The 14,872-nt window shown below is 43.0% G+C and overlaps 1 protein-coding gene across 1 annotated transcript in view; it reads left to right on the top strand.

The window, feature by feature from the left end:
* Positions 1-8,326, top strand: part of HEATR6 (HEAT repeat containing 6) — a 57,693-nt gene extending 49,367 nt beyond the window's left edge. The window contains exons 19-22 of the mRNA XM_006833625.1: positions 794-998; positions 3,409-3,952; positions 7,991-8,003; positions 8,306-8,326. Coding sequence (XP_006833688.1) covers positions 794-998; positions 3,409-3,952; positions 7,991-8,003; positions 8,306-8,326 — 783 coding nt within the window. The remainder of the gene's footprint in view (positions 1-793; positions 999-3,408; positions 3,953-7,990; positions 8,004-8,305) is intronic.
* Positions 8,327-14,872: the final 6,546 nt, after the last annotated feature.

The raw sequence follows: 14,872 nt of genomic DNA on the forward strand, positions 1-14,872 counted from the left end.
CATAGATTTTCCCCCAAAAAATCCTTATGTAGAATTGACAAGTCAGAAAGGTGAGTCCTCCTTGCCTTTGGATAACTCCTATTGCACAGATGAGTTTGAAACACACAGACCTGGGCTTCAGGCCTTGGAGGCCCTGGCTAAATTCTGTAACCTCTCTGCAGTGTTCTCGTCTCTAACATGGAAGCCGCTATACGTACTCCACTGAACTCTAAGATGCTGTATGATAAAGCAACTAGCTAATATCTGACCCGTATCAAGCACTGAAACCCTAATAATCACTTGGGGAGCCCACTTCAAGCTTGTTTAATCAGAATTTCTGGGGCTAAGGCCTGGGAATTGGCCGATTTTTAAAAAAACTTCCAAGATGATTCTAGTAGGGTATCTCTTAGCTAGTAGGAAAGCACTAGACTGGCATCATGAAACTTAGCTGCTACTCCTCCGGAATTGGCCCGCTGTCCCTGGGCCATGTTGCCATCACAGTGAAATGAGGACAATGGACTGCATGCGTTCTGAGACCCAGGTAGGCACTGAAAAAGTCAGAGGGGAGCTTTTGTAGGGTGGTTTGCAGCATCACCGGGCAAGACTTGGCCAAGTTCCAAGAATGTGCAGACAGTGGATCTCTCTCGCCTTTGCAGTTTGCATTTTCCACTTGCTCCCTGGCTGTAAGAAGTCTTAAACAACAATTTGACAACTGCCATTGAGGAGGACTTGGGGCCTTATTTAAAACTGAAATTTCTTTCTGAAACATCTCTTTGACAAAACAACTTTCCAATAGTTGTACATTTTATTATAGGTAAAAAGCAACGCAGTCCGGGCCCTTGGAAATTTGCTTCATTTTCTGCAGCCATCCCATGTAGAAAACCCCAGATTTGCCGACATCATCGAGGCATCGATGCAGGCCCTGATCTCTACTGTTCTAGCTGAGGCTGCTATGAAAGTCCGCTGGAATGCCTGCTATGCAATGGGAAATGTGTTTAAAAATCCGGCTCTTCCACTGGGTAAGAAAGCTTCCTCCTTCTCACTGGGCGAGGAACTCTTTGGCACACAGCAATCTACATTGTTGTTAAAGATACTTGGCACAGTGGTGTTTGTCACAGTGTTAGTCACAATGGAAACTTAACAAAATGCCCATCTTTAGAGGTATGGTTAGTCTGTATCTTCTACATGGGGTATGTGTGCACGTGCATGCAAGGGGCTTCAAAAGTCCATGGAAAAAGAGAATTGAAAGAAAATGGAATTTTTCCACTAACTCTCTTGAAGCCCTCTCGTGTGTGCATGTGTGCATAATGGAATATTTCGTTGCCATTTTAAATAATGTTTACAAAGAATTCCTGGTAATCTAGGAAATATACTTTTGATGTTAGGCAAACTAAAACTGGATATGAATTTTTTACTTCAGATCTCTTTAAATCAGTAGAAAAAAAAAGACTGAAAGGAAATGGGCGTAATTTTTAACAGTGGTTGCCACTGGACAAGAACATGAGTAGGACTTCTCTGCACTCACTTTCCAAATTTTCTAGAATTGAGCATATATCATTTTAATGATCAGGATAAAATGAAGGGGGGACCTGGCATGGGATAAGGAGGGTGCAATTGGCAATCTCTGTGAACCCTTGGTAGAGAGCAGGAACGCTGTGGTCTCCAGTGAACACATATGCTACGTAGTAGCTATCACTGCTTAGGCTTCTGGGTCATAGCCTCCAAATCCCTTGCACTTTGAGCGCCAGAGTTTGTATTAAACATTTGACTCTGTGACAAGATTTGATTCCTGTTCTGAACCAGCCAAATGTGCATCAAGTCGGGGATGTAGCTCTGAGTGGGTCCAGATAGCTGGGAAGGAGCTTCTTCCAGGGAAGAGTAAGCCAAGTGACCTTTCCCATATGGGGTCAGCACTCACTGAGGTAATGTCTGCCTGGGGAGAGCAAAGAAGTCCACCCAAGGTTTCTCACCTCATCCTGTCTGTCCCTTGCCTTCTAGTTACTAGAGAGAGAAGCTGTCCTGGAGAAAGGAGCAGGCATGATCAGGGGTAGAAGGTTTGATGGACTAAAAAGAATCCAGTGGCAGAGGTGTCAGGAGCCACTAGAGGAAGGGGAGTCAGGGCAGAGATTGGGACCACGTGTGAGGTTCTGGCACCTCTAACCACAGGTCTTCCGTAAGTAAGAAATGTGCCACGGGTGCCACTTAGAGGGCATGCCAGTGAGCAGTTTACCATGGCAGTTTCCGTTACCAGCTGTGAGAGATCATTCAGCAAGTTAAAACGAATATTTGAGAGTCCTTTCCTGGCTTCAGAGCTTTTTTCTCCCCTGCTTGCTCTTCTTTCCCACCTGCACCTGGGCTCCAATTCTGCCGCTGCCCTAGGCATTGTGGGCTCCTGCCGCCTGGGTTCAGACCTCTTGTCCACCCATCCACATGACAGGCACCTGCTTTTCCCTGAGAAGTTTCTAGATGTTAAGGATTACTTTCTCCTAATGTAACTCTCCACAAAACAACAGGAAAATATTACCCGAGACTGGAGAAGGACCAAGGTGATGCCCCCCTCTCCCCCCCAGTGTTTTTAAAAATGGTCTCTCTTCATGAAAATGTATAATTGAGCCCTTGAGGCAGAGTTTTGATTGCTGGGTTAATTGTCCAAGGTGCACAGTGATGTTAAATATTTAAGGTGAGTGCCAGATATTTGGACAGGTGTTTGCAGTAGGTGTTCTTGTCTGTGGGTGCTGCTCTGTCTCTAACGGTGGCCTGTTATAAACGGCAGCATCATCCACACAATGGCAAGGGTCTGCTTGCCCGCCTTTGGCAGCAACAAGGAAGTTGGGAAAGGCTGAAAGGGTTAGGGAAGCAGCGTTCCACTCTGATGCTGTGCATTGGGAGGGATAATGACGTCCCCAGAAGAAGGAGATGGTGTAACACTAATGAGTAAAGCAGGCTGGTTCCCTGGGACCCACAGGAAGAGAGAAAACCCAGAAGTCTGGCAAAAGTGGACATTTTCTCTTTGTTAGGAATAAAATGCATGACTTGGTCTGACCAGAGTACTGTGTGGATGCTAATCTGGGGGGTGGACTGGGAGAGGATGGGGTGGGTTTTTTTTTTTGTTTTTTTTTTTACCAGCATGAGCAAGGCTGCTGTAAGCAACTGTATGGTTTGTGCACTGCTAACAGTGTGACTACAGTTCAGTCCAAGCTTGAAGCTTTTTGGAGTCATCAGAGGCTCTGTGAGGGTAGCCAACAGGTCTAGGGAATGAGGAAGCTCAGATATGCTGCCCTGTACCCAGACCACCCGTCTCCTTAGGAATTTTGTCAGAAGGGAAAGCGGACATGACTAACCTAAGCACTCGTGTCTGTCCTGCCCGCCGCCTGGCCCTCACTTACTTCTAAGGCCTCACTTGTTTGAATGCCTCTGGATCCATTCTAGGTACAGCTCCGTGGACCTCCCAGGCCTACACTGCCCTAACGTCAGTTGTGACATCATGCAAGAACTTCAAAGTGCGCATCAAATCCGCCACTGCGCTCTCCATCCCAGGCAAGAGAGAGCAGTATGGGTCCATTGAGCAGTACAGGCAGATCTGGAACGCACTGGTCACTGCCTTACAAAAGAGTGAAGACACCACCGACTTTCTGGAATTCAAGTATTGTGCCAGCCTGAGGACCCAGATCTGCCAGGCGTTGATTCATCTCTTGAGCTTGGCCCATGCCTCAGACCTTCCAAACATCAAAGAAGCCCTTGAACAGAATGGGGACATGGTCCGATCCTATATCCTACAGTTTTTAAAATTAGGAGTTGAAGGAGATGACACTATAACACCCCACAGCCCTCAGGAAAGAGGCCAGATGGTAAAAACAGCCTTGGAGCATATAGGTGGCATCCAGGCCCTAAGTGGGGACACAGCCAAGAGGGCCATCCTGGGCTATTTAGATGGACTGCTGACAGTTTATTTAGACTCAGCTGGATCTCAAGTGTCCCTCCTTGGGTCGACAGATGGGTGAAGGCCTTACCAGACTCCCCCGGTGTCCAGTATGGTGCTGGAAGACTCATGCTTGAATAGCTTACACAAGGGGATTTCACAAAGTTCGTGGATCTTTTCATCCCATTTTTCCATGAATGGTGAAGCCCCCTCATATGGGGGCTTTAATCTTAGGGGCAGAAGCCATCGATTCACTATTTATTTAGAATGAAGTCGCAGCATCTTCTCAAAAGGCTCAGCCACTTCAGAAAGCGCTCCCACTGCATTGCCGTGGTCTGGGTTGTTGGACTTGTGCCAACACGAGCTAAGAAGCCAGGTTATAGCCCAGGCCGAGCTGACTGGAGGCCATGAAAGGAGTTTGGTCTCAGAAAAACAAAGTAGATTTAGGAATTACCTATCAGTTTGTTATGTGTCACTATGATGCAGATAGTTAAGTCACCAATATTTCAAATACCAACAGGGTCTCACCATGGTGGACAAGTGTCAGGCAGACTTTGGATAATGTTTCTAAAAATTAGCCCATGAAAACCATATGGGTCTCCACACACCACGGGCCTTTGGATACAACATCAGGACGGCTCCGTCGCTGCAGGAGGACTGTGTATGGGGAAGTGGAGGGCCAGCGAGGGTGAGGGGGCCATCGGTGAGATGGAGTGGTACCGTAGCCACACTGAGGGACTCAGACATGCCAACAATTATGAGGAGGATGCGGGACCGGTGGCGTTTCATTTTATTTTATATAAGGTTGCCATGACTTGGGGTGACACAGAGCAGCAACTCTTTCTCTGTTGTGTCTCTGGGAATTCTTTTTAATAAACTAACGAATGATGGTGCACATGCTGTCTCCTGTTTTTATTAAGTTGCCAGTTCTAGAAAGCTGTGAGCAGCGCTGCTATTCAGCCAGTTTGCATGGGCACAGCTGCACCAATTGATAAAGTACAGAAACAGTTCCTTCCCAAACCAAACCCGCGGCCATCACGTCAGTTCCAACTGACAGTGAGCACAGTAGAATTGCCCCATGGTTGTAAATCTCTACGGATGCAGGCCACCACATTTTTCTACCTTGGAGCAGCTGGTGGGCTCGAACCACCAACCTTTTGGTAAGCAGCTGAACACTTGACCACTGCACCACCAGGGCTCCCTACAGATTGGTAAATAGCTGCTACATAGAGCTCCCAAGTACCAACTTTGAAAGCCCCTCTGCACCTCTCCACAGTTCAGTCACCAACTGAAATTTCCTTTTGTGGGTAAATAAATCAGTAGATTGATAAAATGGAATAAGTATGATATTTATTAGTTTTTGATCCACATAACAACTTGGACTAATCTCACAGGCATAATGCTGAATGAAAGAAGCCAGTCTTCCAAGGCTATATAATGCATGTGTGACATTATAGAAAAGGCAATAATGAAGTGATGAGAATAAATCAGTGATTGTCAGGAGTAGGGGTGGGGGGAGAATGCAAGGTAAAATAGGACTAGATAGAGCTTCTGAATCAGTGGAAACCACCTCCCCCTAGAATCTCTGGTACCTGAAAGATAGGTACTGCACATGGAGTCCTGGTGTAGCACTGTATGATAAGTGCTAGACCACAAGGTCAACTGTTCAAACCCACCAGCCTCTCCTCAGAAACCCTATACAGGGTTACTGGGAGTCAGAACGAACTCGACGGCACTTATCAACAATAAATCCTCAGCATAATCCCAGTGATAATAACGTTTATTGGCTGCATTGTGTTGAGCACGGTGCCTAGCTCCTTAACAAACTTCATCCCCACAGCAATCTGATGCAGTTATTATCAGTACTCCGTTTTATGGGTATATTGTTAAGTGCTGTTGAATTACTATAGGATTTCCATAGCGACCCTGTATAGGGTTTCTGAGGAGCGGCTAGTGAGTTTGAACTGCCAACCTTGAAGTTCAAACTGACTTGCAGTGCAGCGCACTATCCTGCAGGGCCATACCAGGACTCCTTTATGGATTTGGTGGTGGCTGTGTGCTGTGGAGTCGGTTCCGACTCACAGCGACCCTGCACAAGGTTTCTGAGGCTGTAAATCTTTACGGGAGCAGAAAGCCTCATCTTTCTCCCTTGGAAGAGCTGGTAGTTTCGAACTGCCGACCTTAAGGTTCGCAGCCCGATTCGTAACCACTAACTGCAAAACCATGTTAGTGACCTCCAATAATACAGGTAGGAAGTAGCAGAGAGGCACTTGATCCAGGTTTTTTCATTCCAATACCCGTGCACTCCACACACGTGAAACTGATTCTGTGTTATTGGTACGAAGGGAATAAAAGATTGGAGGGGTTTTCTTTTGTTCTCCAAATACAAATTTTTACTGTTAATGCTAAGTATGCTTTTTTAAACTACACATAAACCATGAAATCTGGACTGACTCCCAGAAATATGCCCTCACTTCCTTGGATAAAAAACTTTTAAGAGAATTTAACTTTGTTTTCCACATTTTTATAATCTTCATACTTGTGGGCTATAAAATCATCTTGTGACTCTTATAAGCACTGGAGTCCTGGTGTGGCGCTGGGTTCAGGCACTAGACTGCAAGGTTATCAGTTCAAATTCACCACCTGCTCCTCAGAAACCCTAAACAGGGTTGCTTTGGGTCAGAACCGACTCTGGCACTTAACAACAACAACTGACTGCAAATCACAAAGTCCACGATTAGAGGCCACCAGAAATGAGGCTTTCTGCTCCTGCAGAAAGAGCTAAAGCCTTTGAAACCCTATACAGGGTCACTGAATCAGAACTGACTTAACAGCAAGACCTTCCTATTGTTTACAAGAGCATAGTGTATGTATTTGTAAACTTCAGATTATTTTCAGCATTTCATGATTCTCTTGATTCTTCTTACAAACTCCTAAAATACAAGAATCTGCGTTATCTTGAATATCCAAATTGTATAGATAAATTGTAGTAATGTGGTAGAATGGTCAGCAGATGGAGACAGAAAACATAAAATCATTCAGACTCAGCTTTTTACCGGTGTTTGATTCAAAATGGTTCATTCTGGTATCTTGTTAAATGTAGATTCTGATTCTCTCTGTCTGGAGTGAAGATGCAAATTTTCTGCAGTAATTTGAATCAAAATGGATGGGTATGAAGCCCTATCATTAACAGCTGTGATTCTCAGGGTCAGGGACTCCAGCATGTGTATATAGTTTGCTCTCATTAGAATACTAGTTTTCACAGCTGACTGCCATCAGAGTCACCTGAAGACTTTTAAAATTACTGAGAAACATCACACCTCCAGATTCTGAGTTTAGTTGAATGGGCTGTGGTATGGGCGTGGGGAGTGTTAGAAACCTCACACGTGATTCTAATTACATCCAAGTTTGAGGACCTCTACTTTAGACCATTTCAAAATACGTGAGACAAAGTCTCACCATCCTCATTTCTAAGGCGCATCCTGGCTGTACTTCTTCCAAAAACAGATATTGTTCTTTCTTATGGCAGTCTGTGGTGTATTTAATATTCTTTGTCAACATCGTAATTCAACGTCATCAATTCTTCGGTCTTCCTTATTCATTGGTCAGCTTTCACATGCATCTGAGACGATAATAAATACTATGGCTTGAAGAAGGTGCACCTTATTCTGCAAAGTGATATCTTTTCTTTTTAACACTTAAAAAGTATCTTTTGCAGCAGATTTGCCTTGTGCAATACATTGTTTTACTTCCTGACTGCTGCTTCCTTGGGTGTTGATTGTGTATCCATGTAAAATGAAATCCTTGACAACTTCAATCTTTTCCCGATTTTATAGTTACTTACTGGCCCAGTTGTGAGAATATTTGTTTTCTTTATGTAATCCATATTGAAGGCTGTAGTCTTTGATCTTCATCAGTAAGTGCTTTAAATCCTCTTTGCTTTCAGCAAGCAAGCTTGTGTCATTGGTATATGTTGTTAAGTGCTGTTGAGTTGGTTTCAACTCAAAGCCACCCTATACAGGGTTCTCAAGGAGTGGCTAGTGGGTTTGAACCACTAACCTTGGGGTTAGCAGTCCAGTGTTTTTCCTACAGTGCCCCACTAGGAGTTTGTCACCTGCATATGTTGTTGTTGTTAAGTGCCGTCAAGTCGATTCTGACCCATAGCAACCCTGTATAGGGTTTCCAAGGAGCAGCTGGTGAGCTTGAACCAGTTGTCGATTGTAAATGAGTCTTCTATCTTATGCTACATTCTTCTTCCTATAGTCCACCTTCTCAGGTTATTTGCTCAGCATACAGATTGCATAAGTATGGAAAAAAGATACAACCCTGACGCAAATCTTTCCTGATATTAAACCACGCAGTATCCCTTTGTTCTGTTTAAATGACTGACTCTTGGTCTATGTACAGGTTCCACATGAGAACAGTTAAAGCAGTGTTGTCCATGATCTATTATGATCCACACAGTCAGATGCCTTTGCCTAGTCAATAAAGCAGGTAAACATCTTTCTGGTATTCTCTACTTTCAGCCAAGATCTATCGGACATCCGCTATAATATTCCTTGTTCCATGTCCTCCTCTGAACCTGACTTGAATTTCTGGTAGTTCCCTATTGATGGACTTTTACAACCACCTTTGAATTCTCTTCAGCAAAAATTTACTTGCATGTGATATCAATGTTATTGTTAGATAATTTCCACCTTCCTTTGGATCACCTTTTTGGGAAGGGACACAAATGTGTCCCTTTCAGTCAGTTGGCCAGGTAACTATCTTCCAAACTTCTTGACCTAGACTAGAGGTCAAGAATGGCATGGCATCAGTTCTAGCATGGCATCAGTTTGTTGAAACATTTTTGTAATTTTTTATTGTGGTTGAGTGAAGGTTTACAGACAAGTTCATCAGTTTTATGTGCAACAAATCATCCACTTTGTTTCGTCTCAAAGACTACAATCCCTTCTGAGCAATCACAGTTACCCTGCTTCCTCCCTGTGATTCCTATTTCCATTCCACCCTCCTTCCCATCCCTTCTCAACTTTGTCCTTAAATAAATATTGCCCTTTTGGTTTTGAGTAATTAACCATTCCATGATGAGCATACCTTACTCTGTGTTGTTGTTGTTAAGTGCCGTTGAATCGGTTCTAAATCATAGTGACCCTGTCTAGGGTTTCCAAGGAGCCAATCTTGTGATGTAAATTGACCTTTCAGTACAGTGCATTATCTGCAGCACTACATGTTGTTGTTGTTGTTAAGTGCCATTGAGTCGGTTCTGACCCATAGCGACCGCGTATAGGATTTCCAAGGAGCAGCTGGTGAGCTTGAACCACCGATCTTTCAGTTTATTTGCAGCACACACCAGAACTCCGTAGCACTACATAATCCCCTCTGTCTACCTATCTACTGCTTGACTGAAAATTGGATCATGAGGGCGAGTTCTTTTCCACTGGAAAATGGTTGAGGGCCACAGTCTCAGGTTCCTCCAGTCTCTTAGTGACAAATAAGCCCAATGTTTTTTAAAGCATCTTCAATTCTTAAGATGTTTGACAATATCTAAAAAAGTTTTATCATTTTGCCTGCTGTATGGTCCATTCACCACCACCAAAGGGGATAGGGGCAAACAGTGATATATATATACAACCTTGGAACAACTGCTCTGCAGGTAGATACATGGACAGAGAGAGACCCAGGTTGAACGTGTATGGGAGGAAGAGTGGAGTCTACCCACAAATACATGAGTTTGTATGTGGGTACCTTTCTATGAATGTGGTGAATGGACCATACAGCTCTCCCATTATTTCCATTCTGGTCGCTCCATTTTGATTAATACCGTTTCCCTGTCCCTTTATATTCTTATCTCTATTTTTAAATAATAGTTGATTGATCTCATGTAGGTGCTTTTTCAAAGGATCACAGTACAAAATTATTTTGTGGACCAATTTGTTATTTGGCCTTGGGAGTTAGTTTTTGTTTAAGATTTGAAGAGAACCTCAGAACAGTAGTCTCAGTGGGCTCTTCAGCCTCAACCAGGTCAGTAGGTCTGTTTCTTTGTTATTGTTGTTTATTTTTCCTTTGTTTTTACAAATTTCCAGTTTTAGTCTATAGTTCTCTCCCATTCTGTGAGGACTCATCTACTGTGGTCCTAATTAGAAACATTGGTAAGGAGTGGTAGCGTATTGATTACGAATCGGGCTGCTAACCTCAGGGTCATCAGTTCGAAACTACCAGCTGTTCCGTGGGAGAAAGATGAGGCTTCTGCTTTTGTAAAGATTTACAGCCTCAGAAACCCTGTGCAGGGTCGCTATGGGTCGGAACCGACTCCATGGCACATAACAACAACAACAGTAGTGGTAGCCAGGCACCATCTAGTTCATCTGACCTCAGAACAGATGAGGTCATGATTTACAAAGACTTTCATTTGTCTTTCTTCTTTGAGTCTTTGGTGTCTTGTTTTCTTTTGCTCCAGTCATCTTTTATTTCTTGTTAGTATTCAGCACCGACCTCTGTTGTTTAGTGACATTGAGCCAGTTTTGACTCATAGTGACCCTGTATAGATAGGGTTTCCAAGAAGCAGCTGGTGGGTTTGAACCTCCAGGCTTGTGATTAGCAGTCCAGTGCTCCACACCTACCTCTAGAAGCCCTCTTTATTGATATTTTCTGTTTCTGATCATCTTTGAGTTGTAAACCCAAATAATAAGGCTTGGTGATGACATTACTTGCTACCATGTACTGACTGCCTATTTTGTACCAGACTTTTTGCTAGATGTTTTACTTATTTAATGTCTAATCTTTGCTGTTATTTAGGTATCATTAGCCTCATTTTGTAGAAATGAAAAAAATTTAGAGGCCAATTTTGACAGAATTGTGTCTAAAATAAAGGTGAATAGACTATAATATTTGTATATCAGGGGCTTGAGGTATTCACCTCTGAGGAAAGTCTTAGTACACAGGAGGGAGAGGAGAAAAGGGAGAAAACAGAAAAATGTACAGAAATCTGAACTGGAATGACTAGGGACTAAGGGAGAGGAGTCAGTGGAGAATAAACTAGAAAATGGCAGGGGACCACTGATGGAGTGAGATTTTGGAGGGAATGAGAAGAGATTCAATATGCATTGAAGTGGAGAATTGAAGTTGTTCAGAAAAATGGAACATTCATGCCTTTGAATCAGGTAAGAAGGAAGAAAAGATAGGTAAAGATGCAGAGAAATGTGAAGTGTAAGGGAAGGGTGTGGTAACATTTTGCTGGAGAGAAGAAGAAAATGTTTGGTAATATCTGAGCTCCAATACAAGGGTTCCATCTTGGTTCCCACAGTTGCTTATTGGGATTAAGTACCATTGTCAGTAATGACACTTTATTGATTGCATTCCGTTCCTGCTTTACCTCTTCACACTTTCCTGCTTACGTTTCCTGGGATCACTTCTCAAATAAACTATTGTTGGTAGGTACCTTTGAGTCAGTTCTGAGTCATAGTGACCCTTTGTATAACAGAACTAAACACTGTACAGCGCTGCACCAGCCTCACAATTGTTATGTTTGAGACTATTGATGCTGCCACTGTGTCAGTCCATCTCATTGGGGGTCTTTCTCTTTTTCTCTGACCCTTCACTTTTCCAAGTATAATGTCTTTTTCCAGGGACTCGTCCATAGTACAAGAGAAGTTTTGCCATCATCACTTTTAAGGAGCATTCTGGCTGTACTTCTTCCAAGACAGATTTTTTGTTCTTCTGGCGATCCATGGTATTTCCCATATTCTTTGCCAACACCATAATTAATATGAATTAATTCTTCTGTAGTTTTCCTCGTTCATTTCCAGCTTTTATGTGCATATGAAGTGATTGAAAATACCATGACTTGGGTCAGGCACACCTTCGTCCTCAAAGTGACATCTCTTTTCTTTACCACTTTTAGGAGGTCTTTTGCAATAAATTTGTTTAATGCAATATGTCATTTGATTTCTTGACTGCTGCTTCCATGAGCATTGATTGTGGATCCAAACAAAATGAAGTCTTGGACAACTTCAATCTTCTCTCTACTTATTATGACGTTATTTATTGGTCCAGTTTGTGGACTTTTGTTTTCTTTATATTGAGGTGAAATCTAAACTGAAGACTGTAGTCTTTGATCTTTATCAGTAAGTATTTCAAGTCTTCTTCGCTATAGCAAGCAAGGTTGTCCCAAATGAGCTACTTGCATTCAAAACCTTTTCTCAGAGTCAGATTCTGGAGGGACCCCAACAGGACAACATTGATGCCAACAGTTTTACTTTCCACTTCCCAACTGTAAATTTTCAGTCCTGAACTCAAATACTATATTTTCAACTACCTGTGAGCATTTCTACAGATGTCTCTATATGATATTTCTTAAGTTCTGTTTGTGATTATCTAACCCTGGGGGTTGGAAGGAAAACAAAATTAGGAATGTTTCTACAGAAATTTTGTTATAATTTTCTTGGGAAGAAGCAAGAGTTATGCCAACTACATTCAAGGTTCAGATATTATGCTTTAACTTAAAATATATCCTGGATTAAAGATAATGAATTAGCAAGACCTAGCAAAGAAAAAAACAAAACAAAACATGTTTTCACATATTAAACTTGTTTTTCTGAGTCAGATAAAGCAGTTGAGCTAATGATACCTACATACCTGCTCCTCTGACTATAACTTCAGAGGAAAATAACCCTAATAAACTATAAGCCCCTTATTCTAGGACTTCCCATAGGGTTGGGAAGAGTTGACTGTGTTCTAAGAGACAGGTGAATGGGGAGTGGGGCAGAGGGAGGAAGAACCCGGGAAAGTCTGAACCCTGGTCATTGACAGGGATGTTGCAATTGTAGTATCCACCCAGTTAAGATGACGTCCTAGTACCAAGTGCTGTGTCGCCAGCTCTCCCAGAGCAGGAAAAATGCAGTCCTACCCAGCTGAGTCAAGTGTTTGTTGTTGTTAAGTGCTATTGAGTTGGTTCCAACCCATAGTGACCCTGCATAGGGTTTCCAAGGAGCAGCTGGTGAGCTTGAACTGGCCAACCTTGTGGTTCAAACCAACTTTGCTGTCTAGTGCATTAACACACAGCACCACACCAGGACTCCAAGTCAAGTGTAATGAGACCATTGCTATGACAACTACTGCGAATCCCAGCAAACCAGGGGACTACTCTGGGACTAGGATTGAGAAATAGGTGCCATTTCCTTCCTTGTGCCTGGCACCTTCTTTATTAAATGCCTGGTATGAAAAGTGTTGAATCAAGCAGAACTTGGAAGTGGGCAAGAGAACTGAGGCAAGCTACTTGTAAATGACCAAAGCTCTCCTGGAAGCTGTTCTGCTACCGACCTTCCCTTCAGGCCTGGATTTGAATGTAGTGATGCAGTTTGGGCTGAGGAACTTTCCACTCTAAACACCTATTCTGTGCCAAAGCACATCGCTTGTATTACCTAATTTAATCTTCCCCAGCAACCCTCTGTAATGAATTAGGGTATTCCCATTTTTCAGATTAAGAAAGTGAAGCTCCAAGAGATTAAGTAACTTGCTCTCTGGCAGGTCCTAGATTCCAAGGTGACAAAGAAAAAGAGAAACAACAGCTGTGCCAGAAAGGACCATGGCGTGCCAAAGGCGTGGCCATTAAAAGTTCCTCATTCAAAACAAGGAGGCCGAAACCATCAGGACATTCCAAAGCAGAGTTTTTGACGCACACATGCTCCGCAAGCTGTACGTGAAACTACATTATTCTGAGTTGTGCCCCTCACAGCAAGGTGCTCAGGAACCGATCTCATGAAGCCTGAAGGACAGAACAGCCCCACCCTGATTCTGACCTGCAAGTGCTGCCCTATGACCCTCACCAAAGCCCAGGTAAAGATTTGAGTCCTTAAAGGCTAAAGAAAAGTTAACCTGAAAGATAATGAAATGGAAATTATACTTTTAAAAGAGAGAGCGAGATTAAGTAACTTGCCCAAGATCACAAAGCCAATTTCAGAGCCCAAATCGGATCTCAGATGGATTTACCTGCAAATTTCATGCTCTTTCCTCTGTACTACTCTACCTCCTCTGAGCCTGTGTTCTTGTTTATATCCCTGAGATACTAGTGCCCACTCACTCATCATTGTAATGACGGAATTAGATCGTAATAGCTATAATTGAAGACACTGTGTTCTCCTCTACAATTCTATGAAGTAGATATTATCCCATTATACAGTTGAAAAAACTAAGGCTTTAGAGTGATCAAGGTGATTGGAGTGTGTGACTCAGTGATTGTCCCTCCTAAGGGCAGAGCACTTCTTCCCTGTGGTACTTACTACCCTCACTTCCTGTGTGGATTAGTTGCTCAAAGGAGTTCTGGTAGCGTAGTGGTTACGAATCGGGCTGTGAACCTTAAGGCCAGCAGTTCAAAACTGCCAGCTGTTCTGCCAGAGAAAGATGAGGCTTTCTGCTTCCTTAAAGATTTGTAGCCCCAGAAACCCTGTACAGGGTCGCTATGGGTCGGAACCGACTCGACGGCACTTAACAACAACAACAAATGTTCATTGAAGGCTCTTTTATACACACAATAGAATTCAGCACAGTGCCAGGACCTTTGTGGTTGTTGAAAACAAGTTTCCAATTGTTGTTTCGAATTGACAAAGGCAGATTTGTTTATTCAAATCTATGTTCGTTTAATGCACATAGATTTTTATGATTATTGTTGCACTCTCCAAACATGATAGGGGGCGGGTAAGTTCTCATTGTCAATGTTGACTTGACCCCTGACTCATGACGACCCCGTGCACAATGCAACAAAACACTGGCCAGTCTTGCACCAGCCCCATGATCAGACTTAGTGTATTAAAGAGTTTAGTTCAGACAATGAATATAAGCTATAAGAGGAAGAAAAGAGTTTGGTTTGGTTTTCCATTTGTCCATAAAATATTTTCTCTATAAACTCAGAACTTTCTCCTTAAGCCTGGTCCTTGAAATCTGCTGTCCAAGGCTTGAAAGACCTCTGGCCACTTTCTC

Source organism: Chrysochloris asiatica, unplaced genomic scaffold (assembly GCF_000296735.1).
Source record: "Chrysochloris asiatica unplaced genomic scaffold, ChrAsi1.0 scaffold00007, whole genome shotgun sequence".
Classification (NCBI taxonomy): Eukaryota; Metazoa; Chordata; class Mammalia; order Afrosoricida; family Chrysochloridae; genus Chrysochloris; species Chrysochloris asiatica.